The sequence below is a fragment of the Leguminivora glycinivorella genome, chromosome Z, assembly GCF_023078275.1.
Source record: "Leguminivora glycinivorella isolate SPB_JAAS2020 chromosome Z, LegGlyc_1.1, whole genome shotgun sequence".
In the NCBI taxonomy this organism is placed as follows: Eukaryota; Metazoa; Arthropoda; class Insecta; order Lepidoptera; family Tortricidae; genus Leguminivora; species Leguminivora glycinivorella.
In genome coordinates this window covers 19,391,441-19,417,615 of record NC_062998.1, presented here as the reverse complement: position 1 = coordinate 19,417,615, position 26,175 = coordinate 19,391,441, and the positions used below count along the sequence as shown (strand labels likewise).

The 26,175-nt window shown below is 41.1% G+C and overlaps 1 protein-coding gene across 18 annotated transcripts in view; it reads left to right on the top strand.

Annotated features, from left to right (window-relative positions):
- The window catches only part of LOC125241351 (TLD domain-containing protein 2), a 99,063-nt gene that overhangs the window by 49,165 nt on the left and 23,723 nt on the right, over positions 1 to 26,175 (top strand). For 8 of the 18 annotated variants that reach the window (XM_048149776.1, XM_048149782.1, XM_048149774.1 and 5 more), the window contains 14 exons: positions 1,261 to 1,364; positions 3,175 to 3,368; positions 4,350 to 4,422; positions 5,658 to 5,810; positions 7,573 to 7,662; positions 8,200 to 8,421; positions 8,923 to 9,099; positions 9,739 to 9,933; positions 13,493 to 13,626; positions 17,247 to 17,368; positions 18,467 to 18,629; positions 18,829 to 18,964; positions 20,932 to 20,988; positions 22,117 to 22,209. In XM_048149776.1, the coding sequence (XP_048005733.1) occupies positions 1,261 to 1,364; positions 3,175 to 3,368; positions 4,350 to 4,422; positions 5,658 to 5,810; positions 7,573 to 7,662; positions 8,200 to 8,421; positions 8,923 to 9,099; positions 9,739 to 9,933; positions 13,493 to 13,626; positions 17,247 to 17,368; positions 18,467 to 18,629; positions 18,829 to 18,964; positions 20,932 to 20,988; positions 22,117 to 22,209 (1,913 nt within the window). Of the gene's footprint in view, positions 1 to 1,260; positions 1,365 to 3,174; positions 3,369 to 4,349; positions 4,423 to 5,657; positions 5,811 to 7,572; positions 7,663 to 8,199; positions 8,422 to 8,922; positions 9,100 to 9,738; positions 9,934 to 13,492; positions 13,627 to 17,246; positions 17,369 to 18,466; positions 18,630 to 18,828; positions 18,965 to 20,073; positions 20,342 to 20,459; positions 20,482 to 20,931; positions 20,989 to 22,116; positions 22,210 to 26,175 lie in introns of those variants that run through there. The other 10 variants (XM_048149794.1, XM_048149786.1, XM_048149781.1 and 7 more) reach the window with 9 other exon arrangements.

Below are 26,175 nucleotides of genomic sequence, written 5' to 3'. Positions count from 1 at the left end.
ATCGCGTGTGCATTACGTTCATTGTTGCTTGCAATGGACACAATGCTACTATATAATAATACAATTATTTCTTCAGAAAATAGAAATATGTCATTTTTCTTCAAGGATCTTAAGCATGTTTTTTTTAAATAAAATATCTATCTACGATTTAATAAAAAAGACCGACTTCGCAAATCAGTTTGACGAAACATTAAAATTATGTATTTACAAGTTTGTACCAATCAGATATACAGTTATAATTGACCTGAACAAATAAAATATTAGGCATAGGCATTGCATTTACACTATTAATGTATATGGTAACATCATGGTACAAATGCTATATAATCTTCAATTCCTCGTGGAACCCATCTACCTGGAACCTTGACTACTGGACAAACCTGACGAATAAGACAACTCGCCAAACGCAAAATACATGTCATTGAGGTGTTCTGTTCCGTGTCTAATGCAGGCATGCATTGTTGTTGCAAATACAAACATCACCATATGTATGCCTATAATGTGTGAGGATATTAAGTATCATTATCAATCTACTGCATTTTTACAAAAATAGGACCAATATGACAACCTCTTCAAACATTTTTAAGTCGGTTTAAAAGACCCGAATAAAAAAGTTTTCACCATTGTTAAACACTTTTATTCTTAATTTTTTCATCTAACTTCCATCCTAACATTTAAAATCCTGATAAGTATTACCCAAATTAAAAGTATCGAAAGAACAAGTTACAAAAAGTAACTTTCTGACTTCGGTCTAAACGTGACCGAGAGTCTATACACGTGATAATAAAATGTTTTTATAAGTTTGATCCTAATGTTTACGAACCAGAACCAATCTGTGATATCAATATCCTATTTTGAAACTGGCCGACAGGAGGATGTCATCTGGTAAATTGTTTCCAACGTGATGTCATATAATATGGCTACACGAGAATCGATTACTTTTGAATTAAATTAAACGTCGGGCTGCGTGTCAAATCATGTTAAAATGAAGTGGATGCTGGCAAGTGCCTAATTTACCCTTATCGATACTAGCGTTTCATTTGTAACGCTGGTCTCATTCTTATCAAAATGGGAAATGCGTGCGCGCGACAACAGCGCTGAGGTATACAAGGAAGGGCCTAGCAAAGATTCCTTATGCTTCATATGCAGTCCTTATTTCACTTGTGTGACGGAAAGTGACGTTCATCGAACCTGTTAATACCGTTAAGTGTAGACGTGAAAATAGGTGGTCCTCTATAATGATGTGTGTGGTGTGCGCAGAGATCCTGGACAGCCTGCGGCCCGTTTCGCCGGAGGCGCCCGCCAGCAGCAGCGCCCCGCAGCGCTTCCTCAAGATCAACGTGCGCCACATCACTGATGGACAGGTGCTTAACTTACTTACTATTATCTCTTTCTTCTAAGTAATAACTACGTCTGATTATCTGACACTTCTTATTGTGTATAAATTAATGTGTATTGCGTATTATATTATTATTTCAGATTTTGTTATAGCGTAGTTGGGATTGAGAAAATATGAGTAATTTTCATCGACTTTTATCGATACTCAACTATATCATCAACCCTACTACGTTAAACAATGCCTCTGACCTGTATTCTCTTCCTAATTAAAAGCTCGGCCACATATGCGCGTTTTGATAGCGTAGGCGGAGCGATAGCGGATCGTTAGCGGAGCGCAACGATAGCGGTGCGCCGGACGAACGCTGGCGTTGCGCCCAGCGGACGCCGGCGGGAACTAACGAGCGCGGATTGCGAGCGGAACGCCGGAGTTCCGCCAGCGCACCGCTATCATTGCGCTCCGCTGACGCTCCGCTAACGCTACGCTATCAAAACGCTTTATGTGTGGCGGAGGCTTAAGACAAGATTTCCTTTTATAGTGATACTGTTATTGAAATTATGCTGATTGTTGCGAATTGCGAATGTTTTGATCGAAAGCGAGTTAAGACTGTGAACCTTTCGTGCGAGTGTCGAACCTTTAATATTAACTGTATCACTACGATTTTTTCAGTGTTCTAAAGCTTACACTTTTCATTTTCATTTCTTGTGCGGTTGTTCTAATGCTTCCACTTTTAATTTCATCACAATTAACTAAACAAAGCTATTCTAATCTAACTCTGGACGTCGCTCCGACACAATTAGCATTCAGCTTAGAGACGGGAAGCGTTGATCAATTTGCATTTCAACGTAAACACCTCGGATGGGCGTTTGGTTTTAGATTCCACTATCAATGTATCAACTATTTGAATGAAGCAATGTTTTCAGACCGTTACAGTACCATTGTAAATATTTTGCAATATCAGTTTAATCGAATAGTCATAAATATGTTTCAAATTGTTTGAAGCACTACTCTATTTAAAGTTTAACTGTTATTGTTTTTTGTTGAAAGAAACCGGATTAATTCATGAATACTGCTCGCTCGCTTTGCGAAACACATGTTCATTTCGTCGTGATTGACATACGCAATTACGCTAGCGAAGTTTTCGCGGTACTATGCCGGCGAGGGTTTTTAAAAATTGCACAGCTATTTCGGTAATCCTTTTTCTGTGTATCTGCTCTTGCCAGTCTGCCTATTTTGCGAATCGAAATCATTTGTACGGCGAATAAAATCCACCAATTGTAACGTGCCAAACAAATATTTAATTAAAATGCTCAAATTGTATTTTCGGTTTAACGATACGATTCCTCTTCGATATAGACTTTAAGCTTTTAATTTCGTTTGAATGCTATTCAGTTTGGTCTATTTTGGTCTGTGATTTCTTGCAAATTGAAATCTGTCATAAGCTTTTCTGTATTGAAGTATCGTTGCAAGTGTGGTTACTACTACTCCTGCAGATGACTGGTCATGATAATTTATATTAAATTGGAATCGTATCATTACAATATGTACCTAAGCTTTGCTAAAGCGAACGTTTTTGCCCCTGCTATGCATCGATAATCATGTTAAATTAAGATTTGATGACGACAAACGTACCTAAATTAATCCCCTGAAGCGTCGAGAGGTACGTTTTAGCCCTTGCTCCACAAAACATAAACGTGTGCCCCTAAATGTGTTGAGACGCTAAGAATTGATAGTCAAGTTAAATTAAGATTTGATGAAAATAGGAACTTGATCTCCTAATAGCGTAGAGAGTTGAGAAGTAGGTCGCGTTGGGACTGGCTGACGAAGTACGGTTACAGGGCGTGGTGTCCGGCGTGCTGCTGGTGACGCCGAACGCGGTGATGTTCGACCCGAACGTGTCCGACACGCTGGTGATGGAGCACGGGCCCGAGTCGTACGGCGTCATCGCGCCCATGGAGTACGTCGTCAACGCCGCCATCTTCTACGACATCGCACACATGCGCACGCACGGACCCGACCAAAACACTAACAAGTAAGTTCTGCCTTAGTAGTTCTGAGTTTTCACATTATCCGGTCCGATATCGGATGTCGGAAGGATTTCAAAGGCAAAAATCAAAGATGGCGGCTTGAATGTATGGCATATCGGTCCTACATCCGATATCGATCGGATAATGAGAAAACGCACTTATACCTTTTACTGTGCTCTTAAATTTGACGAGGATTGGTTAAAAAGTGTTAGACAGGAAAGATTCGGATCCCCAACATGTTTGTGATCGTTGTGGTAGAAGTCCGTTCTGGTATAAGACTATCCAGCCATAGCAGAAGTTGCATTCAACCTCCTTGCAAGACTTGATTTTACTCGGCGCTGCAATTGATGTTGTTGCCAATGATGATTACCTTTTACAAGTGTATATGGAGGTGACTCAAAATCTGGGTTTATATCTTTGCTTTGCATATTGTATCGCTTAACTTCAAAACTGGGTAAATCCATTCTGCTATAAGGTGGATTATCTTCCAGATCACATTGTATTTTTTATATATTCAACCTTAAAGCAGAATGGATTTACCCAGGTTTGAAGTTAAGCGACACTATATAATAATAAAAATCGTCACCTTACTGCTATTTATAGCTTTGAATCATAATATTTAACTTTCTCGGCCACTGGCACAGGGACAAAACGATTATATATTCATGCGATTGTAAATTGTAGTGTCATCTGTCATCTATCACTTTAAAACCTGAGGAGATTATGTTTGGTTCTCAATTTTTACTTGTCTTTCGATGTATTTTGTCAAATACAAGCCTTTGCCAGTAAACAAGCGCCACTGAAATTCCGTATAAACATTTACAGGCTTTATTTGATGAATACAAAACGCGCTTATAAGCGTTGCGGCTTTGATCCAGGATTATTTGAGGATTAATTGTACGTGTCATTAAACATGTAAATGATATTAATGAGAATCGTATGAAGTCCACGCAATTATTACTGATATGATTTTATTGCAATTTCAGGGCAGAGACGGCTGAAATTTACTACATGAATAAAGCGGAACATTCGCCAGGAAAGGATTCTCTGCTAGTCAAGGTAAGCGAAACTACAACCACTAATTACGGGAAGCCGCTTTGGCCCTTTTTAACCCCCTACGCAAAAACGACGGGGTGTTATAAGTTTGACGTGTCTGTCTGTTTGTGTGTGTGTCTGTCTGTGGCATCGTAGCTCCCGAACGGATGAACCGATTTGGTTTTTTTTGTTGTTTGAAAGCTGAATTTGTCTGGAGTGTTCTTAGCCATGTTTCATGAAAATCGGTCCACTATGTCGCGGTCGGGGGTTTTTCCAAAATTTTAATTTTGTGGTTAGTTTATTTGGAACTGGTGTTTAGCGTCAAGACTAGTAATGTGCCGTTCCCGGGAACTTGAGTCTGTAGGGATAATCTCTATGAAGGGTAAATCTTTAATAAGGAAAGTTTCCCTCAGAGACATCCTTTACATTCCTTAAAGCAAAAACATCTTATTCAAATAATACATCTGTATCTGTGTAAGACATTTGTAGCGTCTTTGCTGTCGCGTTGCACCGTCGCTGACCGATGGGCAATGGCGGCCTGCGGCGCTCGTTTATTTCCATCGTCTGCATCGAACAGTTTCACGAGCCGTCGCATCGGGAATGGAAAACAAACCCCTTTTATAAATAGACCGTTTCCGATTATTTCTGGCTTTTGAATTCCAGGTAACTTGTAGTGGGTGTTTGCGTAGGCATGCACTCGTAGTAAGCTTTTCAATCTGATACAGGATAAATAAATAGTAATACGCAATAGTTTTACGTGGGTTGGCATTGGAAGTCTTTAAGTAGTCGCCGTGTCCTCAGCCATAAATTAAAAACAAATTATAAAATCATGTGTTTTAAACTTTAATGACAGTTAAAAAAAAATACGGTTTCGTATTTCTTGCACAAATCTTGCTACAAGAGCAAATGGCTTTGTTTATGGCAGGATCAGTTATACATAGATGGACCCCATATTTAAGCAATTTAATTGCAATTATGAATTTATAATACTTATCAATATCAATTTATTATTTCTTGTCTGCAACAACGCATTCATCAGGTAATATCATTCACGCATTCGTTTCGCGATAGCACCAATCAATGTCACCAATTTTTCGAAGTTATTCTTAATCACGCAATTGGCGGTATGGCTTGTAAACCTTTGGAACAGTGAGGTCAGAATACTGTTACCGTTGATGCGATCAAAGACAGAACGCTTCGTTTTTGGTAAGAAACAATAAAAAATATCTGTAGTATAACCGTACGGTGATATATTCCAGGACGAGACGTTCCCAGAGCTGCAGGCAGCCAACGGCGAGGGCGAGGGCGGCGCGGGCGACGAGCGGCCCGGCTCCGGCGACCCCGAGGACCGCGGCGGCGCCGCCTTCCCCAAGGCCTTCGAGCGCGAGCTCGTCACGCCCACCGCGCTTCAGGTACACACCGCGTCTAGTCTACACTCCTACCCTACAGCAGTGACGTTCCCAGACCTGTCCGCTAGCGAGGGCGCGCGGGTGACGAGCGGCCCGGCTCCTGCGGCGCCGTCTTGACAAAGGCTTTAACGTGAGTTCCTTAGTGCGTTTTCACATAATCCGATGTAGGACCGATATCCCGTATATTTAAACCGCCATCTTTGATTTTTGTCTTTTAAATCTTTCCTACATCCGATATCGGATCGGATAATGTAAAAACTCAGTAAACGCACTTAAAGACTGTATCGTTAAGTATGAGGACAACTTTGAGTAGCCGTATTTATTTGCTATTATATTTTTTTCTTAAAACAAGACATAGGCTTGATAAGGCACATAATAAGGTTCACATTTTGTCCTAGAAACTCGACGTGAAGCAAGTGGTTTAGACAGTATTGACTTAATCCTCCCGAGTAACAATTACGATTCCGGACAAATGCTACTAGAAAATTCACAAAGTGCGTAAAAAACGATACGATTGCGAAAAAAAATTGTACTGTGTGAACCTCAACGACATATGATCCACAAAGCACAATATCTGGACATAGTCTAGCCATAGTTATTTTTAAGAAATAAAGTTCAGGATCTGTGTATGGCGGCCATTTAGAGAATGTGGCATGGTGCTTCCTCTAACTCCGACTTTGATGTCGAATTTAACTATCATACACTGTTTATATCGATTTGGTTTAGGCACTGTTCAAACACCGTGAATGTCAGTTAGACTTTGGCCTATGGCTAATTAGGGTTCCGTAGTCAACTAGGAACCCTTATAGTTTCGCCATGTCTGTCTGTCCGTCCGTCCGTCCGTCCGTCCGTCCGTCCGTCCGTCCGTCCGCGGATAATCTCAGTAACCGTAAGCACTAGAAAACTGAAATTTGGTACCAATATGTATATCAATCACGCCAACAAAGTGCAAAAATAAAAATGGAAAAAAATGTTTTATTAGGGTACCCCCCCTACATGTAAAGTGGGGGCGGATATTTTTTTCATTCCAACCCCAACGTGTGATATATTGTTGGATAGGTATTTAAAAATGAAGAAGGGTTTACTAAGATCATTTTTTGATAATATTAATATTTTCGGAAATATTCGCTTCTAAAGGAAAAAAAGTGCGTCCCCCCCTCTAACTTTTGAACCCTATGTTCAAAAAATAAGAAAAAATCACAATAGTAGATCTTTATAAAAACTTTCTAGGAAAATTGTTTTGAACTTGATAGGTTCAGTAGTTTTTGAGAAAAATACGGAAAACTACGGAACCCTACACTGAGCGTGGCCCGTCACGCTCTTGGCCGGTTTTTTTTTATCTGTTTCTCTCATCCTGCTTGCATCAAAAATTTACGACAATCCGGACATGTCAACATTATGCTCTTACGATACGCGCTCACCGCGCTTCAGGTGTCTAGTCTACAATACAATAATCAGTGACGCTCCGGCGGCGCCACTCAGTGTTCTTTTCTTAGGGATACGCAAAGGCAAGTTGGCAACGATAAAAAAAAACGAAGAAAGTCACCATTAAAAAATTTAGACCACTGCCGTTAATGAACGGCCTAGCTAGTGGATTTTACAGGTGAAATACAATTTCATTTTCTCCTAAAATTTTAGCTAATATTTTAAATCGTGAGAACGTAAATTGTGTCAGTATTATCTATATCATTCTGTATGTTTTAGTCGAACTTTATATCGAAAGGTTTTTAATAGGAATAATTGAGGCATTCTTTTGTATTTCCAGCAATCGACTGAAGAGAGGCGGAAGTCTCTTTTGGATCATCACTGGGCTATCCCAAGCAAAGACAGGATGTCTATTGACCAAGGAAGCGAGGTAATTCATACTTGGAAAATTTGTTCCTCTTATAGACAATTTTAGTGGTTTGGGTTTTTCTGGCTTACATAAGAGTGTTCCTGAAAAGGTCGACACCCAGAATTATTATAGTATGAATCTTGTGAGATGGTTTTTTGCCGTAATCTGTTAAACAAAAGCCTTTGTTTCTATTATTAACTTCATGAAGCAGTTTGCAGTATGCAGGTAACCTTTTTTGAAGATAACAAAACGTGCTAACTCCGAAAGGGCTTTTTATGGATTTGAACCTTATTACTAACATGATAGTTGCTTTTTAACTACACTGAGACTATATATAGCGCGTGCCGTGGAGACGGGAGCTAGCCGCCGTGAATAATAGAAACAAAGGCTTTTGTTTAACAGATTACGGCAAAAGCCAAAAATACATCTCAGAAGATTCGTACTATATAAATTTTAAAGAATACAATATGGATATGTCGTTCAGTAGGCACGATTTTACGAGTAATTTACATCCGCAATCTTATGTACAAAGAACTGTTTATATTGGACTGATCGTAGAGCGACGACGTGTTCCAGGTGTCGTCGAGCGCCGACCAGAAGGAGGAGGGGGCGGAGGGCGCGGAGGGGGGCTCGGCGGCCGGCGCGGAGGCGGACGAGGCGGCGGACGACGCGGGCCCGCAGCCCGCCGACGCGCTGCACCTCGTCAAGCTCTCCTACCACGACTCGGGCATCGACATCCGCGACCCGCTGCTGCACGTCACGCCCGCCAAGTCCAAGAAGGTAGCCTTCTACGCTTTACACACTACTTACGGCGAATGCCCCATTACTCAATATTAAATCGCGATGAAGTTGTCGGTAATCACTAACATTTATACATTCATAACGTCACAATTCACGAGAACAGACTCGTAAATGTTTTATGTTCATGACATATTTCTATTATCTATGTATTTAATATGAATATCTGACTAATCTAATGAGTCCATTGATGATTCGTTTTTTTTATTTACTTCCTAACCTAGCTAAGCCTTATAGGTAGAAGCCTATTGTACATTAATTATGCTTTTTTAGGTATTCATATTCATTTTGTTCATTTTTAATGCTTGTTATTAAATTATTTAGGCACTGCATTTCATGCTATATTATCACTATTAACCCATTTATGTTCATTTATTAAAGTTGAAACTGTTTACGATGGGTACTATTTGCGAATCGCATCAATCATAAACATCATCTAAAACAGTTTCAATAGCCCGTTTTATCAACCCGCATGGTTTATAGGTGCGCCACACCCACGATCCATATCACGATGAGTATTATCACGAAATAGAGACTATATACGAGTCGGCGGACGAGCACGAGCACCCGCTGTGCGACGTGCGCTACGAGGCCAAGTTCCTGTCGTGCTTCGCGGTGCACCACGACTCTGACACGACGCCTTACGACTCGCACGACGAGGTGAGGCGGCCCTGGGAACGAGAGCTTTTCCTTCGGCGTGTCGTCGCAACTACGGCTCCTCATTTCTTTTCTACAAGCCTAAATTGTTTCCTTGAATTTCAATACATATCTTGTCTTGGCCTACTCTAAATATCTATGTGGTTTCTTTTGGTGATTTATTTTTTATCTTGTATTGAATCGTGATGTAAGACTATATGTGGATTTGTCTAGGGTGACTGATGTAATTTGTTCGGCTTGAGAACCGTTTCATATTATTTGATTGATTGTTCTTGACTCTATATTATGTTTATCAATAAATATTTGGTTTTAAGCTATTGTTCAAAATTCTGCTGTGATCCGTGGCAAAAGTAACGTGAGTCACGATTTTATGGCATGTCCCATTTATTCACGACGCAAGTTCAAGTGATAATCTATCTCTAAATAGTTATTTTCGCGATATATGCATAGATCCTTTAATTTGCAGCTGTAGTTCAAATAAGCGCGCAAAAAAGTCGTGACTCACATTACTTTTACGTGGATTCACCCAGCTCATGACACACAAGTGTCCTGTGTCGATTGTATGGACGCTCACCCGCCCCGCCGAACGGTCCGCTCCGAGCGTCCACTCAGGCGTTACACTAAGGACTGTTACAATTTCAGGTATACAGCGACGCGGACATAGTCCTCTCAGCGGACTGGGTGCCGCCGGTGTGCCTGCCGCGCAGCGAGCCGCCGCTGTCGGCGCCGCCGCTCGGCGAGGCGGAGCGCGCGCCGCGCAAGCCCGCCGCCGTCTCCTTCTCGCTCGACGGCAACAACCAGAAGGAGGACGCCAACAAGCCTGACAAGAAGAACAAGGTTAATCTTATAATCATTACTGCTTGTGTTACAACTTTCTGCTAGTCGAGGCCGCTTGTCCAGTCCCTGGCGAATCCTCTTTGGTATACTTCCGCCGCTAGGTGAGACGTAGCGTGTGCTGAACAAGCCCGCCACTGCCTTATTTTCGCTCGACGGCAACAACCAGAAGCAGAACGCTAACAAGCCTGACAAGAAGAAAAGGTTATAGCCTAGGCCACTTTGTCTATCTTCCTCCACTTGTCACGATCCCTGGCAGGCAAGTATGGTCGCGTGATAAATAATAAAATATCAGGCCGTCCCATATCGCACTACTTGTAAGTACTGCCTGGTAGTCCCTGGCGAACCTCTCTTTGGTATACTTTCGCCGCTAGTCGAGACGTAGCGTGTGCTGAACAAGCCCTCCGCTGTCTTATTCTCGCTCGACGGCAACAACCAGAAAGAAGACGTCAACTATAAGGTTACTGCTACCCCTAATGTACATTTACGAGTACTTCTGATGCCTTAAAACCCCGTGCCTCATGTAAATATCTTCTTTCATTTGTCACAATCTTTGGCAACCTTCGTCTAATTTGTATAAAGTCAGTTCAACCTTACTTGTCCAATATAGTAAACAAACGAAACGTCAAATATGGTCAAAGACAATTACTAGTGATTGGAAGTGTCGATAAAATGATGTATTAACGATAATTTCGCTGCTGACGTCATCAGAGGATTTTCAATTTTACGTCACACAATATCTACGTTAAAACCAAAATTTAATTCTTTTTCAATCACATTTGCAATAATCCTGTGAAAAAGGCTTGTCTCACTTTCGCTTTCTTCAGAAACATGATTAAAATCGGATCATGGCTCTCGTAGTCATCGGTGAACATAAGTACATAAAACATAAATACGAAACTGAATACAGAACCTCCTCCTTATACGTAAAGAAGTCGGTTAAAAATCTGATAAATTATTGTAGTTAATATCAACGCATTTTTTCAAAGCTATACAAACTCAAACGTTAATATCGATCGTTTATAACGATAAGTTGTCATCCCAACATTACGACTCATAGAGAATCTATACTTCGTAATGTCAGGAGTTTTTGATGTCATCCGTTCGTAATTACAATTATTGATGAAAATCGTTTTAGAAATGATATTATTCAGTGGTTTTTTGATTGATTTCAATACTTTGTGAGTTTATTTAAGTGTATAATAACATTTTAAGTGATGGTTAATGTGTAATTCCAGAGAAAATTGAGATAATGTTTTCCAGTAGTGTTTGTTTACATGATTGGACAAGTAAGGCTGAACTGAGTGTACTTACTGAGTGTAAAAGTTGGAGCAAGACGCAATGATCGAGCCTTTCGTTTCCACCTATGGTTACTGCCGCTGCAGTCGCGCTATATAATGCCCCGCTTGATCTTGTTATACACACATTCCAGCCACCTTTTCCAAGACTTAGCCCTAGGTTTTAGCTTATTCAGCCAAAGTAGTAGCGTAGCGCAACAGCGGCATATTTGTTCATCATTCGTGGAATCGAAACTAATCATGAAACACTCAATAGTTTTAATACGGATTACAATTTCACAGAAGTAGCTGCCTAGATAAGATACGGATAGTATAAGTCGGTATCAAAAATTACGGATTTTTAAATAAAAAATTAAAATTTTTGATTCAATAAAGCTAATATTTAGTATTTACCGTATATAAAAGTTCAAACCGGACCGTTTAGTTAAAATCACGTCTCTTAAATAATGACGAAAGAGCGTGCGACTTTCAATCCGAAGGTCGCGGGTTCGAATCCCGGCTCGTACCAATGAGTTTTTCGGAACTTGTGTGCGAAATGTCATTTGATATTTGCCAGTCGCTTTTCGGTGAAGGAAAACATCGTGACGAAACCGGACTGACTCCAATAAGGCCTAGTTACCCTTCGGATTGGATGGTCAGATGTTAGTCGCTTTCGTAAAAACTAGTGCCGACGCTAAATCTTGGGATTAGTTGTCAGAGGGGACCCCAGGCTCCCATGAACCATGGCAAATGCTGGGATAACGCAAGGAGGGTAATGACTAGGCAGTAACCAAGCTTTGTACACTTCATACCATCTTCATACCTATTAGTGAAATGACTGAAGAGTTTTGACGTTTTCATATAATAAGTATTTTTATTTTGTTCAATAAAGTCCTGTATAAATACAGCAATGGATTCCTTCGTACGAGCGTACGATTAGACACAAACCTGCCCGCTGCCGCGTACGTGACCGGATGCATGTAGCACGCCATACTGATATGCCCATGTGGAGTTCGTCTATGACACATTTTGAATCGACATAAATAAGTAGATGAAAGTTATTTGCAGTCATTTTAAACCGCACATTTTCATTAAAAAACCTCATTCATGATGACATTGACTTTCTCTTGCTACTGAAACATTATACCATGATTGTATGGATATTTTGGCCGTCTGTGTTTTCATCGATTCTCACAACGGAAATGAACCGCAAACGCTCGAACCCACAAATTACTTCGCATAATATTGGTCGTTTCTACCCTAGTTTTATAATCTACTCTGAATTATACATTATACCAAAGACATATAACTCCGTATAGACAGATAAAGTTTAAGAAAAAAACATACCTCAGTACCATACAGAAAAAGGTACGGTGGCCTAGATGTCATTACACCTTTGGGGTACGCTCAGCTTTGGGGTGCGCTAATATTAATATTTGACATTTTAACACAATATCAAGCTAAGAATATGGGCCAAATTGTCAAAACTGAGGTACAAAAGTTTTAAGCCTGTGTCAAGAGATGGCAGTCTATACACTGTGATTACACATTTTACTTCGATAGTAACTCTCTATAATACTCGATCCTCTTTGATTATACTTAGTAGTAACCGTAACTGACATCTCAAGATAAGCGAAATCTAGTTGATCATAGCGAACTACAAACAAATTGAAGTGTTAGTCACGCCAGTCACACATACCTATAGTTTGAGCAACGGCTATGTATTGTGTTGTCACGCAGATTGCTTGTGTAAAGGGGTCACTGATACGAAAGATAAACTGAAGATTCCTTATCGGTCTATCCTTCACTTCAGTCTTGTCATGTGGCTACTGTAAACAAAACAGATCATTTTCCTTATAGCACATTGGATTTTCAACAATATATATTGTATTTTGGTATAATGATACTACAATTGTTCAAATCCGTATGTATTTTGAACCGGTTCGATATATTTAGGTCGAGGTTTTTGAGCAAAAATGAATGCCTATCAATCTATATCTTAGAACAATCATTTTAGGCTCTTACGCTAATTAGGGAGAACAAATGCTAGTCATTAAATAAAAAATTGTCATTAATATATTAGTCTAATAACTTTTAAAGTTTAATATGGAGCGTGAATTTATTATAAATTATTATAAACTGATAAACAGCAGCCATAGGATTCTGTAATAAACTATTGTCTTATCGACTATGACAATGACAACGTACTACTCTTCAGGAGTTAGGGCTGATTTAAGATGGTGCGCGAAGAGTATAACCGAGTAACAAGTGTTTATTACGAACAGATGCTGAAGCGGCTCTCATACCCGCTGTCGTGGGTGGAGGGGCTGACGGGCGAGGGCGGCGCGCCGGGCACCGGCGACTCGCTGTCCGCCGCCGACACGCACACCACCAGCGTCTTCTCCAAAGTGTTCAACAGGTAGCCTTTCGCTCCGACACTGCTCACTGACACGAACCACCGCCAACGACAACTGAACTGTCATATATCCTTGCTGGAATCTAACCGGGTATAGCTTCAATATACCCGCCGAGTTTATCGGGGACGTAGACACTTTGTAGGCTGATGGTAATCCTGCATCTAATATAATAAGCGGAAATCAGATCTACTGTTGCCCCGTATTTGCAAGTAACATTCCAATGAATAAAAGCGGTAATAGCGATAATATTCTATGCGATATGACATTTCAGTTATTTATGCCACCACTAATACTGTACTGAAACTTCCTCGTCCATACTGCTCAAGTATATGCAATTTGAATAGTATGCTACACTCATTAATTTGAATTGATACCACAAAATTTTAATTTTATTATATAGGCCGTGAAACCAAATAAATAGTAAATAATTAAACGCCTATTTGTAACAAAGCACCTAAGGAGCACTTCAAACATCATTGAGACAGCTCGTGATATAAATCCAGTTAAATAACTTAATCTCAATGACATTGTTGTTGAAATAGCCTCCATGACTAAAGTTGTCACATGGCTATCAAATCACAAGCTGTCGTTCGTACAAATCAAAACTGCCTTGATTGAACCATCAACGAAGTCAAAGCAAGTCACCGCTGTTGGTTTTAACTTACCGCTTGAATGAGATGCTAATGTGCCACGGCCAGACGCCAAAAACACGAGGCTAAAAGGCTCCTACTGTGTACCTACATCACATCTAGCTAACACTAACATTTTTTTGTAATGTATCCTATGGTATCGACCATTATTCAACCGTCTCGAAAGTATTTAGATTTCACCTCGTACTCATATAAAACTAAAACACTGTAATATATGACTCACAAAAGTAATACTGCTAAAGCCTAACATAGATTAATGACTGCAATGAAACATTTTTGTTTTGCTACCGTGGATGCTATCTGGATTTGACTCGGGCCGCTCTGTTCATTGCTAAAGCTCGCCAATGAACCTAGTGGAGTTCGGTACTGGTTTGTTCCTGAGTAAAACCCCCTCCGAAGAAGCGCCGCACGACGCGCTCGCCGCCCCGGGGTACGTCACTCGCGCCGGACACTCCGTGTGCCAAGTCGTTATGTGAATGTCTGCCTTGAGGAAACAGCGAGACCACAACGCTCTTGGCCTTCTGGCTCGTGCCTCTACCGCTCGACCTCTAACGGTCTGCTCACTTCATTGACTGTGCTAGCGTACAGGGTTTCGTAACTAAAGCCACACGAGGCCCATCGCTAGAAAACAACCCACGCCACGCGTTTCCGTTGTTCTAGATGTAGTTCCCACGAATACAGAGCATCTCAGTGCTATTTAATTTCGAGTATATATGTAAATCCAATTGCCGTATCATTATGTAAGATATCATGCCCATAGTCGTCAAACATAGGTATATTATACTCTTTGTCTTAAAAGCTACATATTATGTCAATTACGAATTGCATTCTTTGACGACTTTCGATATCCATCACCGAGTTGGCATGAGCGGCTATAGTTACAAAACCCTGGAGTATACTGGCACAATTATATGATATCAGAGTGACACGACTCGAGCTTAGTAAGGTGTCGCTGTGGTCAATGTCGTCTCCTGTTTTTATTCACATTCTCTCTTAGAAAGCAATTTCACAACTGTCTCTGTGTTTCTACTGTCTTGTGTTAGCTAATTTTCGATTGCGATTAAAAATGAATTTGATTTATTTTTGTACCTGTTTTTGCTTTTTTATCCTAAATGAGGTTTAATCGTCCGGAATGGCATGTTGTATCAGTGTTAGGAAGATAATAGAACCATTGTACGGATGTTATCCCCGTATAGCGAAATCTCGAAACGTCCCATGTCGCACCCTAGCCAATCATAACATAATATTGTCATCAGACTTCATCGTCAGACTTGTTTTGGAACTGTTCGAGTCTCGACTTATTACCATCATCATTTGGCATTATCATCGTACATCGTAATAAGAGCACTTAATTATTATGGCACTATTATTGTTGTGTTCATTGTGCATTAACTAAATGTTTAAAGCATGTTAAGCTTGTATACGATAGGCTACAAGGAACTTACAAAATTCCTCGAGCTATCTGTATCTGCCGCGTTTTATACATCTATCCCCTGACTATACCCAGTGCTTAGTGGTGACCAACACCGCGCTGTATGTTCTGAAAGCTCTCGACTAATGTTGTGTTGACGTTCTAGTTGTAATGTGTGGCTCATTATACATATCTAGGTTTACGCGGATCTCTTGCTCTCAGGTAAATATTGGTATATCAACAATCAGGAAGTAGCATTATGGATTACCGACATTTTAAAATGACAAATGTCCCAAAACATTTGGCAATATGACGCATCTTAATTTACAAGTTGCAATCCTTTTCATGAAGTGACCATGGTATAACCATGAAAGATTATTACTAAATGTTTCTGGAGACTACCTATGTGTGAAAAACAAATTTTCACAAATTATGATAAAAACAAAATCATTATTATCATTAAATTGTTGTTGCTTGTAGGAGGCTAATGTGTTTTAATGCCTTATCTATTGCATTCATTTATTGAATGGAAATTGACGATGGAATCGAGTTCACTTGATTGCTCCAATTTATTCCCGCGTGTATTTATCAATCCTAAGTATACGGTTTATAAAATCGACTTACCAAAGCTTAATGATTTTTAGTTACACTTTTCCTTGTGCTTTGATAAATCGATCTGTACATGAACTAATTATTTACAGCCTGCAATAAAAGAAGCTGATAAGATAAAATTGTTGATTTTAGGCACTATGTTGATATTGTTACAACTAAAGCCATTTCGCGGTGTGTAAAATCGTCACTACTTTAAAAAAACTTGTGTCTTCGTTTGTCAATGAAAAGAAAATTGTAGTAAGTATGTATGGAATGCATATAGACATACTGCGTTTTAACTTTGAGGAGCAGCGTGAGATACGAGATTTTTTAAAAGTAGTGACGAAATGTCGATTCACTAAATCTGGCACTAAAAATTAATGAAACCATTGATTGTGTGAGTAATACCTGTGTCTACAATCAAGACTCTTGACAGTCTTATTGGTTAATGTGATGTCATATCCGCAATTCAACATAGATAATTTTTATAAATCATTAATTATTTCCCTTCTCGCCAGCTTTTGTGACATTGCTTATAAAAGTACACCTGGCAATACTTCTTTTTGATTGGCTTAATTATTCGTCAATGAGGCTCACTCCCAAATCTGCGCTAATCAATAATGGTGGTATGTAAATTGACGAAAATCGTTTACTCTAAGCCATTAGCTGATTAACAAAATCCTAATTACTTAGTATTAGTACCTATATTGTAGGACACTAACTCATTTGTTTATGTTCTTAATAAATAAATAAAAAATGTACGAAATACCCAATTTATCGAAATTTCGTGTTTAGCATAAAAATTGCTCAGTTTGACATGCTTTTCTTTAATTTACTGCATACCTCGTCGAGGTGGTACTCTTAGTTGGTATTTGCGGATGAGTGAAAACAGAATGCGTATAGATGAATGAATACATGCCTCCCCCTCACCACTGTAGGGGACAGATGGTAACGCAGTGTGTGTGTGCAGACGCAGCTCGCTGGGCGGGTTCGGGCGCGCGGCGCCGAAGCCGGCCGGCGTGCAGCCGCGACTGGACTACCGCAGCATGGTCTCGGTTGACGACATGCCCGATCTCTTCGCTTCTTTTGACAGTCAGTATCAATAATCATTTAATTAATGACTCCTAACCTAACGACCTATGTAGACGAAGGTGGGGGCCCATGAACTAAATCGCTGAAACGGATGTCAACATTATATAAAATATTTTGTCACAAATATTTGTATGGATCCAACCTATGCTTATGGCCCTACTTTCTTTTGAGAATTTTGTAATAAATATAACAAGAATTGGGATCATTGAAAAATGTGATTTAATCAGTTTTTCGCTCCAATGATGATTTACAATAACAACAAATCAGACACAAGGACTTTACTTTGGGTTATATACCGACATCAAGTAATTTAAAAATATTTTTCATGATGTTAATATCCAGTATGAAAACTGAAGACTACGTTTGTATGGAGAAGCGACCTACCCCTATTTCCTCTTAGGCCGCCCGTGCTGCACAGTATAATGTCATTCATTTTAAAATGTGAATTCCTTAAATTGAAAATAAAGCATTAGTCCTCAAGACCCTTCCATTTGGTTAAGAACACAAAGAGGATCGAGTATTATAGAGAGTTACTGTCGAAGTAAAATGTGTAATCACTGTGCATAGACTACCATCTCTTGACTTAATACTTTTGAACCTCAGTTTTGACAATTTGGCCCATATTCTTAGCTTGATATGTTTTAAAATGTCAAAAATTAATATTAGCGCCATCTAGCTGAGCGTACCCCAAAGGTGTAATGCCATCTAGGCCACCGTACCTTTTTCTGTATGGTACTGAGGTACGTTTTTTTCTTAGACTTTACCTGTCTATACGGACTTACGGAGTTATATATGTCTTTGATACATACTTAATCGCGCCTGTATCCCATAAAGGGGTAGGCAGTTTCAGTGCCACTCCTGTTTCAGTGTCGCAGATAGACTACCCGTCCTGGTCATTAATACAGTTAGAAGAAGACGTGGCATCTATCTCGCGGCGACATACTCCCGCGGCCATCATGTGCTAGGCCTACTGGCAATTAACGTGTTGAAAGAAAATGAAATTGTAACATTGCAGTGACAGGTTGCTAGCCTCTCGCCTATGTCACAATTTAATCTATATCCTACATAACAGTAGTAAATTGATAGTATTTCCCGCAGAATTAATCCCGCGACCGGCGCGGCCAAGCGACGACCCGCCGCTGTACCTACGCCTCCGCATGGGCAAGCCGGCGGGGCGCCCGCTGCCGCGCACCACGCCGCTCATGTCCTACGGCCGCAAGCGAATGAAGCCCGAGTACTGGTTCGGCGTGCCCAGAAATAGGTGATGATTTTTGTGAATCATTCATTCCGCAGGGAACGTCCATTGTATTCTGTGTTGCTTTTAGAGAGGAGATTATATCTATCGTGAGATTGTGTTACAAAAATATTTTTTTTTGTATTTCATACAACTGTTCCCGACATTCTCCTTTCTGGATTTTGGCCCTAGAAAGCAAATAACTAAGCATAAATTATTGATTCAGGGTGGACGACTTGTTCAAGTTCCTGACACACTGGGTGCCGGACCGGTATGGGCCACTGGGCGACGTGACCGCACAAGGCTTCGAGCTCATCGACTCGGACACCGAGTGGGACGATGACGACCACAAGCCACACAAGGTCAGCGCTCGCTCCTCTACTCCCCGCCACGGTTCCCGGTCCCGGGACGGCGGTCCTGACCGGTACGGGTCGCCGGGCGACGTGACCGCGCTAGGCTTCGCGCTCATCGACTCGGACACCGAGTGGGACGATGACGACCACAAGCCACACAAGGTCAGCGCTCGCTCCTCTACTCCCCGCCACGGTTCCCGGTCCCGGGACGGCGGTCCCGACCGGTACGGGTCGCCGGGCGACGTGACCGCGCTAGGCTTCGCGCTCATCGACTCGGACACCGAGTGGGACGATGACGACCACAAGCCACACAAGGTCAGCGCTCGCTCCTCTACTCCCCGCCACGGTTCCCGGTCCCGGGACGGCGGTCCTGACCGGTACGGGTCGCCGGGCGACGTGACCGCGCTAGGCTTCGCGCTCATCGACTCGGACACCGAGTGGGACGATGACGACCACAAGCCACACAAGGTCAGCGCTCGCTCCTCTACTCCCCGCCACAGTTCCCGGTCCCGGGACGGCGGTCCTGACCGGTACGGGTCGCCGGGCGACGTGACCGCGCTAGGCTTCGCGCTCATCGACTCGGACACCGAGTGGGACGATGACGACCACAAGCCACACAAGGTCAGCGCTCGCTCCTCTACTCCCCGCCACGGTTCCCGGTCCCGGGACGGCGGTCCTGACCGGTACGGGTCGCCGGGCGACGTGACCGCGCTAGGCTTCGCGCTCATCGACTTGGACACCGAGTGGGACGATGACGACCACAAGCCACACAAGGTCAGCGCTCGCTCCTCTACTCCCCGCCACAGTTCCCGGTCCCGGGACGGCGGTCCTGACCGGTACGGGTCGCCGGGCGACGTGACCGCGCTAGGCTTCGCGCTCATCGACTCGGACACCGAGTGGGACGATGACGACCACAAGCCACACAAGGTCAGCGCTCGCTCCTCTACTCCCCGCCACGGTTCCCGGTCCCGGGACGGCGGTCCTGACCGGTACGGGTCGCCGGGCGACGTGACCGCGCTAGGCTTCGCGCTCATCGACTCGGACACCGAGTGGGACGATGACGACCACAAGCCACACAAGGTCAGCGCTCGCTCCTCTACTCCCCGCCACAGTTCCCGGTCCCGGGACGGCGGTCCTGACCGGTACGGGTCGCCGGGCGACGTGACCGCGCTAGGCTTCGCGCTCATCGACTCGGACACCGAGTGGGACGATGACGACCACAAGCCACACAAGGTCAGCGCTCGCTCCTCTACTCCCCGCCACGGTTCCCGGTCCCGGGACGGCGGTCCTGACCGGTACGGGTCGCCGGGCGACGTGACCGCGCTAGGCTTCGCGCTCATCGACTCGGACACCGAGTGGGACGATGACGACCACAAGCCACACAAGGTCAGCGCTCGCTCCTACTTTCTGCCACGATTCCTATGTGGACAGGAATAGTACGGGTCACCGGTCGAAGTGTCCTCGATAGGCTTCGAGCTCGTCCACGTAAACAACGAGCGGGATGATGACAACCAAAACCGCACAAGGTCAGCTCTCGCTCTACTCTATTATCTTCAGGTTTCGCCTAATTGAACGGTCAGACTTGAAAATCCTTGAAGGTCCTGGGAAAATGGCCGAAATTTGCAACTTTTCTTCTGGTAATAAACCCCGGTAATAAAAATACAGCGACATGTTTGTGTCATCAATATAATTACTCATATAAAGGCTCATTGTGTAAAAAGGTCAGTATTACATTTCCAAGAAAATAAATATCAATTAGACTTATACCAACTTAAAGAAATGATTTTAATTGCAAATATGCAGTAGCATAGACGCGACGCGGCATACAATAGGTAGCGCGGCGTCGTTACACAAAAAGTTATCGCGAGATTACCACCGCGACCCATCAAGATAAGGGCAACTGAGTGACATATAATTTATGAGTACTAATTAGCGAGTAAGATGCGGAGCGGTTGATGATGTGAGTGTTGTCGCAGGGCGAGCGCACCGGCAGCTCGGGCGACGTGTCCGACATAACCCGCGAGTCCTGGGAGGTGAGTCCAACACGCCACCTCCACTACTTTACTTTTTCCTACTTACATTTATTGTAATCTGTTTTACGAACCAGTTCGATTTGTGGATAACAACGCTTCATTAACACACTTTTTGCCGTCGACATTGCATCTATATCCCACATTCCACATCAGTACACATTGAACATGATTGTTTTTTTATATTTTAATTCTTATTAAAATTGCACTATGAGTATGTATATTTACCTTGTCTGCATATTACGTGTCTGCGTACACGCCGCCGCTCGAGCGGCAGTGACGCATCGGTGTCGCGACGCGTACCATTGTAGCCTCATCTTTATACATACATAAATATTATTGCTGCGCGCCGCTTCACCAATTCACATTATATCGTTAACTCGCCATAGTTATGCTTGTATCAATAGCAATATTGTACCTCGTAACTAATTTGAGGCTTTTAACATATTATTAACAGGCTATAGAACAATAATTGAAATACTTAAGCATGTTACTAACCATGGAATTATACTTAAGCACCCAATACTCTAACTATCATCATCTACCAAAAACAATATACCTCTAGGCACACAATACATTATAATATACATATTGATAATTTAATTGTAAGGCTTCCGGTAATCCGACAGTATTACGGCATACCTATTATTAAACATGTTTTACATAAATATAAAATTCGCTCCCATTAAATTTGTACAGTGTAACCACGATAAATCTAAAACCTTGTTCACACAAAATAAAACATATACCTAATATGACATTTTTATCTCTATTACAAAAAAATAGACTATGGTTTTATCACCTTTGTACCTCGCTAAGAAACTTGTAACTGCATAGAACTGAAGCTAGGAGTGGGATGATAGTAAATATGTATATGTTATGTAGGTATATGACTGCAATTTATACATTTCTGTAGTCATGTCTATAACTCAAAATATCTGATCTAATAATCAAATATAAATAATCAAATACTTGAACCTACATACCTACGTAGAAAACATTCGTGCTATCTTGATTCCACTGTACGTTGAGCATAAACATGTTAGGTACTGATGTGTTCCGTTAAATACGGTCGGATTATAAGGATGTGCGTTCGCGTATATTAACTGTGTTGTGTGTGCGGCTGCGTAGCTGCTGAAGGCGCCGTACGTGAAAATATATTCGATAATGAAGAGCCAGGCGGAGGCGCTGGGCGACTCGCTCGGCGAGGAGCCGCGGCCCGAGGTACTGTCCGCGCGCAGCGACCGCGGCTCGGCCGTGCCCTGTGTGCCACTCGCACGTTCCACGCGTGATCCGAGCTAAAACATTTCCCTCGCAATGGAAACTACAAGGGCACGTCCGAACCGCAGCCCGTCTGCTCCTGTAGCGCGAGTGTACCGCACCCTATAGAGAATGACATAGTAAACAATGCACTAATTACTATAGATTTATACGTTTAGTCGTCAGAAGATATTACTATCAAATCGTATGACTGTTAAAAGTAGTGAGCTTAATGTTAGCGTGAATGTCTTCCCATTGTTTGCTCTTTCAAAGTTTAAAATTTATACTTTGCTTCCGAATCAGGTTAATGTTACATATTTGCACTTCAAAAGCCAGTGTGATCTTCTTGACCTAAAGTGTTGTTTTAGAAATAGCGTAGTTTCACTCGTTATTAGTTTACTGTACCCGTTGAGTTGTATAAGCGAAGCACAGAGCGGCGCGTAAACGCTGCGGCAGCACAGCGTCGAGGTAAGCGACGTTCTATTCTCCACTAGTGTTTAGTATTGCACTCTACCTATACGTCACTAAATACTTATCTTCATAAGTGAAGCCCGAATTTAGGTTGTACTCACCAACTAGTAAAAAACTGTGTAATATTTCATAAAAACCAAACAGTAGGTATTAATCAATAAATAGTGTTAAATAGAAGAGATCTATTAAGGGGATAAGTTTGCCTTTTATTTTTATTTTTGTATCATACAATACTACTGCTACTAAAATATAAAGTTAGTTACTATTTTCGATTTGTTATTTTAATTTTAATCGCTATTATGTAATAAAAAAAAGATACTCTGTTGTTACGACAAACGTTGGTAGTGAGAGTGAGTGCCCGTCTGCCGATAACTGACGATGATATATTGATTCATAAACTAAGGGCGGTTCTAGTTTAACTAGTTAAATCAAATATAAACTAAATGTAGGGAAAACTACGTGCGTACATAAATTCGTAATGCCGTGACAACTGTATAGGACCGTTGCCTTGCCCTGCCGAGGTTTGTCGGAGTTGCAAACGTCAGCAGCAGCGGCAGTCATTGTAGCTACTTACTTGCTTATCATCAGGTGCGAGACATAAACAAGCATAAAAAATGGGTCATTTATACAAATATGTAGCTTGTTTTCCTTGCGGTTTGCAGAATCGCTACAATTGATGCTTATAAATCTGTGGCCTGTATAATACGACTATACATTCTTGTGTGCGGTCGAACCGGTGCCGGTCATGCCGGTGGCAGCTTCCGCGACACGAGATTATAAGAGCTTTATTAGTGGGACTATAGTGGGACAGCGCGCGAATGACGGGCATACATATACCCACTCTTATACATGCTTTTAAACAACTATATTACGCTCGAGTAAAACAATAATCTGCTAGTAGAATACGCTAGTTTGTAACTACCCTAACCGTACTATGGCTTCATTTTTAATCTAATGTCTTTGATTGGCAATCAATGATTGCATACATAAGTCAATGTCACTGCAGTCATTCTGACATTTTAAATACTCTCGATTCGTAAGGAAACTTTTCTTAGCATGTAAATCAAAAGTTATACGTATTGCAATATTATTTAACCTATTTATCAGAATTCTTGTCCCCATATAAAGAAATTAAATTCGAAAATTGTTGCACTCTACTACAAAAATGGTGAGTTCCGCCTTTGTTAAGTATTAGTAAAGTATGTACTCATTTGTAAGTATCACATTGTACCATTAAAAATATTAAATATTAATAATGTCCAAATAAAACTAAAATATTATAGACAACAATGCACAGCAAACAAGCCTTCTAGTAGTTTATTACGTCATAAATCGACTTCTAGTTGATTCTTAATGATGATGCCGACAGGACAATGAGGCATTCATTATATCTCGCAAATAACTACAAAATGTATTAGGTTTGTTGGTTGGAAACTGTTTCCCTGAGTACACACATATTAATTGATTATTATTTAAATAAAACCAAACGTCACACGCAATAAAACATAATTTGACACAGTTCCTAATATGATAATATGTTACCCAAAAATATAAATATCTGCAACAAACTGAAGGTTTTTTTTAACAGGACCTAAGAACAAACTAAAAATCCGAAGCCTTTATTAGACCTGCCTAACTGAATTTCTATCGACCGAGTATTACCCTAAAATAAAATCAGTGTCCACGTATCCAACAATAAAAAGCAGACAGCATAATTTGACACCACTGTGAATTATAATGGCCGTATGCGTTTCGGACAGACATTTCCGTTGCGTGGTCGGGCTCAGAGCGCGCCGCTACTTTGTAACCATAGGGGACTTCACTTATTAAACCAAATCTGCTCTACGCCATTATTACTAGTATGACTACATCAGTATTTAATTACCATTACCTATTACTATTCTATGCATAACAAATATAGAGCTATCAGGGTATTAAAAAAGTCTGATACAAAACAATATGGTAGAGCTTTTAGACTTCGTAAAATAATAACTAAGTACTACGTTTAATATGAAAATAAATACAATAAAGAGGAAAATGAGATACATAATTAACACATGAATAATGTAGGTAGAGGTACTTACTACAAATACATTCCTAGGCGTTTTATGATTTATGATTTAAATATGTGTAAAAAACGCAAAGTAGATTTTTGATGAAAATAATAAAGAAACCATTTGTTTGGAAGTGATATACCTACCTACACTTATTCAGATTGTTTATTTCATCTTGACCTAGAATATACGTGTGTTTCGTAACACTATGCCGAAGGTAAAGACCGACGATTCTGGCACCGGAAGAACACCAATCATTGGTTTTTTCCGTAGTATTTTAGGAGCCGAATATTATGTAAATATAAAAAAACAATGTTTCAGTGTTAATAGTGCCATTTAGTTCCTACACTACCTAGTATCTATACCTACACTTTAGCGACACCGGGTTCAATACCCTGTAAATACCTATTAAACTACACTCATTAAATCACCTATTAATCTACACTCCTGGCACCACTTGATTTTTTTTATATGAGCGTAATTTAGTGTAAAAAGAGAAACGTTAAATATGAGTAACTTCTCGACTGCAAAAATATGAATTTTGATTTCAATAGCTTGAAGAACTTAACATAAATCTTTTACACTAAATGAATTGTTACTAGAAGATAATTTATGTATAGGTAACTACTAGGAGCGAGGATTAGCTTATGTCACGTCAAATAAAAAATGCAAAACAATTGATGCGCTAACAATTCTAATGATCTTGTCCAATTACACGCGACAGTTGATCCGTCTAGAGCCACGTCGGGGCTACTCAGCGTCCTAAGTGATGCTGATACGTATTTGCATGGCTCACTTATGTCCAATGAAACGACTTCAATTAAAGTTTTACGGGTTTGTCTCGTTATCATTCTGCTCGGTCGGGATGTTAATCGGCACTAATTGAGGGCCTGTCGCAGGCTCGTTGTCTCGACATAACATATTGTGCATGATTTATGCACGGGACGGGTTCAAATGCAAGCCATGCGCGCACTGGTGCCGCAGTGTCGGCGGACCGCTGGTGCGAGAACTAAGGTAATTTGCAACGGCTTCTTATGGCCCTTTATTGTTCTTTCTATTTCACATATATCGGATAGCTTACTAGACGCTAGACGGATTTGGTCTACAACAGCCAATACCTATCATAAGTGACTAATGTGACGTGACAATTAAGTAGCTTATCGGATAGCCACACAAAGAATTATATGATTAGGTGAATGATTTGTTTAAAAAGCCTTGTACAAAAGTCTGTAATACCTGTTATTCAGTAGTTAAAATCATTGCTACTGAGACTTGACTAGAAGACAATGAATATTATGTAGATGGCATGATAGTGGAAGGCACCTAGTGAATTCAACCAAAGGAGCTGTCTCACCCAGGATAATTAATTTTCCACGTTTTTTTCAAGCTTTTGTGGTAACATTTG